This window comes from Geospiza fortis, unplaced genomic scaffold (assembly GCF_000277835.1).
Source record: "Geospiza fortis unplaced genomic scaffold, GeoFor_1.0 scaffold96, whole genome shotgun sequence".
NCBI classification, from domain to species: Eukaryota; Metazoa; Chordata; class Aves; order Passeriformes; family Thraupidae; genus Geospiza; species Geospiza fortis.
The window spans coordinates 1,125,121-1,128,202 of NW_005054454.1; the positions used below are offsets into that span (position 1 = coordinate 1,125,121).

At 51.6% G+C, this 3,082-nt stretch overlaps 1 protein-coding gene across 1 annotated transcript; it reads left to right on the forward strand.

The window, feature by feature from the left end:
* The first annotated feature begins 111 nt into the window (after nt 1-111).
* On the forward strand, nt 112-2,875 carry ATP5PO (ATP synthase peripheral stalk subunit OSCP). The gene is made up of 5 exons (XM_031062624.1): nt 112-330; nt 798-927; nt 1,048-1,160; nt 2,301-2,387; nt 2,694-2,875. Exons 1-5 carry the CDS (start codon nt 112-114, stop codon nt 2,805-2,807), a joined length of 663 nt encoding a protein of 220 aa, XP_030918484.1. The 3' UTR covers nt 2,808-2,875.
* Nucleotides 2,876-3,082: the final 207 nt, after the last annotated feature.

Consider the following 3,082-nt stretch of genomic DNA (forward strand, 5'->3'; position numbering starts at 1 on the left):
CTGGAGGGGCTCGGAGGGGGCTCCAAGCTGGTCGAGGTGAGGAGGTGGAAGTCATGAGGAGATCCAGGGGGTTCCGGGTGGGTTGTGAGGGGCTCAAGGCGGGTGGCCGAGATGGTCACGGTGAGGGGAGGGTGGAGGGGGCGCTCCCGGCTGGCCAAGGCCAGGGCCGGGGGTCTCTCCCCGGCTCCCCCTGCTCAGTGCCCGCCCGTGCTCCCGCAGCCGCCCATCCAGGTGTACGGGCTGGAGGGGCGCTATGCCACCGCCCTCTACTCGGCAGCCAGCAAGCAGAAGAAGCTGGAGCAGGTGGAGAAGGAGCTGACCCGGGTGTGGGTAAGGTGTTCCCAGCCGGGGCTCCCGGGAGTGGCAGTGGGGAGGGGGCTGGGCTCCTGTGAGACTCCCATCCTGCTGGCACCTGTGCTGCCTGCTTGTGGCCCTGGTGTTTAAGTGGCGTATTGGGAAGGGATTGTTCCCTGGGAGGGTGGGCAGGCCCTGGGACAAGGTGCCCAGAGCAGCTGGGGCTGCTCCAGCCCTGGAAGTGTCCAAGGACAGGTTGGATGGGGCTTAGAGCAGTCTAGGATAGTGGAAGGTGTCCTTGTCCATGCAGTCTTTAAGGTCCCTTCCAACCCAAACCATTCCCTGATTCTCTAGCTGGAGCTGCTATTTCACTTCCCATCAGCTCCAGAGCCCTTTGTTCTCACTCCAGGAGTGCCCCTGTTGCCTGCCTTGGCTGCTCCAGGTGGGCCTTGTGACGCCAGGAGAACCCCTGGCATTTGTCAGATCCTTGTGTATCCCCTCAGAGCCTCCTGAAGGACCCCAAGCTGTCCAGTGTGGTGATGAACCCTCACACCAAGAGCTCCGTGAAACAAAAAGCCGTGAACGACGCCCTGGCAAGAGAGAAGATGTCCCCAATCACCGTCAACCTGATGAGTGAGTGACCTCTGGGCTTCAGGAGAGCATCCCAGCAGTGCCATGCGTTGGAATTGCTGTTGGCTGCTGGGATGTGCCTCTGGTGGTGCTTGAAGCCCTCGGTGGGTGGCTGTTTTGCAGATCTGCTGGCTGAGAACGGCCGCCTGCGTTACACCCCGGGCATCGTCTCTGCCTTCGGGAAGATCATGAGCGCCGTCCGAGGGGAGGTGGTGTGCACGGTCACCACGGCCCAGGTGGGCTGGGAGCGAGGCAGCGAGGCACCAGGGAGTGGGAGAAAGGACAGGGAGTGGGAGCAAAGCCATGGAGCAGCAGTGTGGGGGTCCCAGTTGTTGGTTTCTCTGTGTCTGGATTGAAGACACTCCAGACAGTAATTCATGTTCAGACTCAGGTGTTTATTATTTGTTACCACTAAAACAGTCTCACTACTGTGAGTTCTGCAGCTTTTCATTAGAAGGCACAAAATGGCCAACAATCTCTTGGTACAAGGTCTTTTAAGACTGAACTGTGCAATTACAAACTGACATCTAGATTATTTCCCTTTTAACCCAATAACTGATCCCACAGAGCTGCAATGGGGACTTTTCTGCCCAATTACAAAATGCCACCCAAACCCATGGGGAAGGAGGAGGAAGAAGCAGCATGAAGAACAAACCCAGGACAACACCCTGTGCCCTCCATCTTGCTTCCATCCACAGCACACTAAAAATCCCCAAACCTCAATTTCTCACCCAGTGACACACCTACACTGCTCTCTATAATCTATTTCACACTTTTGTGGATTCCAGTCTATCTTGAAGTCTGGGAAACTTTCTCCATGAATGAGGGTCAGAGTCAGTGCTGCCCTGGGGGTCAGGGCACCCCAGAGCAGACACAGAAATGTTCCTGGTGCCCTGGGTTTGCACAGGGAGGAAAGACAAACCTCTCCCAGTTAAGGCTGTACTCCGTGATTGAAGTGCTTGCTGTGGGAGCAGTGAGGACACGTCTCACCTCTGCCAAGCTGAACAAATTGCTGCAAAGAGAGGGCTGATACCCAGCAGTTCCTGCTCCAAAATGAAAACTTCATCCCATTGCAGCTCAACAGCTCACGGTTTTCTTTGCTGTGTGTGAGCCCAGGGGCTGACAAAAGTCAGGCTGGTCTGCACATAGAGCTGCCCCTGCTCCTGTTGCAAACAGGAAAATGTTTCATGAAATCAGGAGGGCACAAAGTGGTTGTTGTTCCTGCTGCATTCTTGGTGGAAGTGTGTCTTCAAAGGGACCTGAGGACAAAATTTTTATTATTTATATCACTTGAGTATATATTATTATTATATAATTTATTATCATTATATCATTTGAGTCCTTTATTTTCCTGCTCTTCTGTTCTTTTTTTTCAGCCCTTGGATGAGGCTAACCTCAGTGAACTGAAAAGTGCTCTGAATGGGTTCTTGGCCAAAGGAGAGGTGTTGAAACTGGAGACTAAGGTCTGGATTCTTGAATTACAAATAAGCGTCACTAAGTTCATGCTAAGGGCTTCTGTGTCTCTGTTTTTTATGAAACAAAAAGATTTTGTTGAATTCAGTTGCTTTGTTACATAGTTCTGTGCTTTTATAGACATGATGTTTTAATTTCTAAAATCTTCACTTTGAAATGCAATGACAGCAAAATCATCTCAAGAAAGGCTCTTTGAAAAGCTTTTTTTTTTCTTTCTTTCTTTACTACTGTAAAACTTGTATCCTATGGTAACAAACTACTGCTAATCACTTTTCTGTTTAATGTTCCTTCCTTAGACTGACCCAGCGATCCTTGGTGGCATGATTGTCAATATTGGGGAGAAGTACGTGGACATGTCAACAAGGTCCAAGATCCAGAAACTCACCAAAATCATGAGAGAGACTGTCTAGAGAACTGTCTTGGTGGTTCCCAGGGAAACCTGTCACATGGAAACAATAAAATTCTTCCTTCTCGTGGAGATGGTGCCCGGTGTTTTGGTTGGGGAAGCACAGCCCTGAGGGAGGAAGATGCTGAAGCCGCCCTGAGTTTCTGTAGCTGTGGCTGAACATTTGTTGCACGGCTTGAAATAGGGACTTACCCTGGTGAAGGTTGTTGGGAAGGACATGGAAAGAGCACTGGGGGAGCCCATGAATGGGGACAGTGCTGTGGAGGGTCTGCCAGGCTC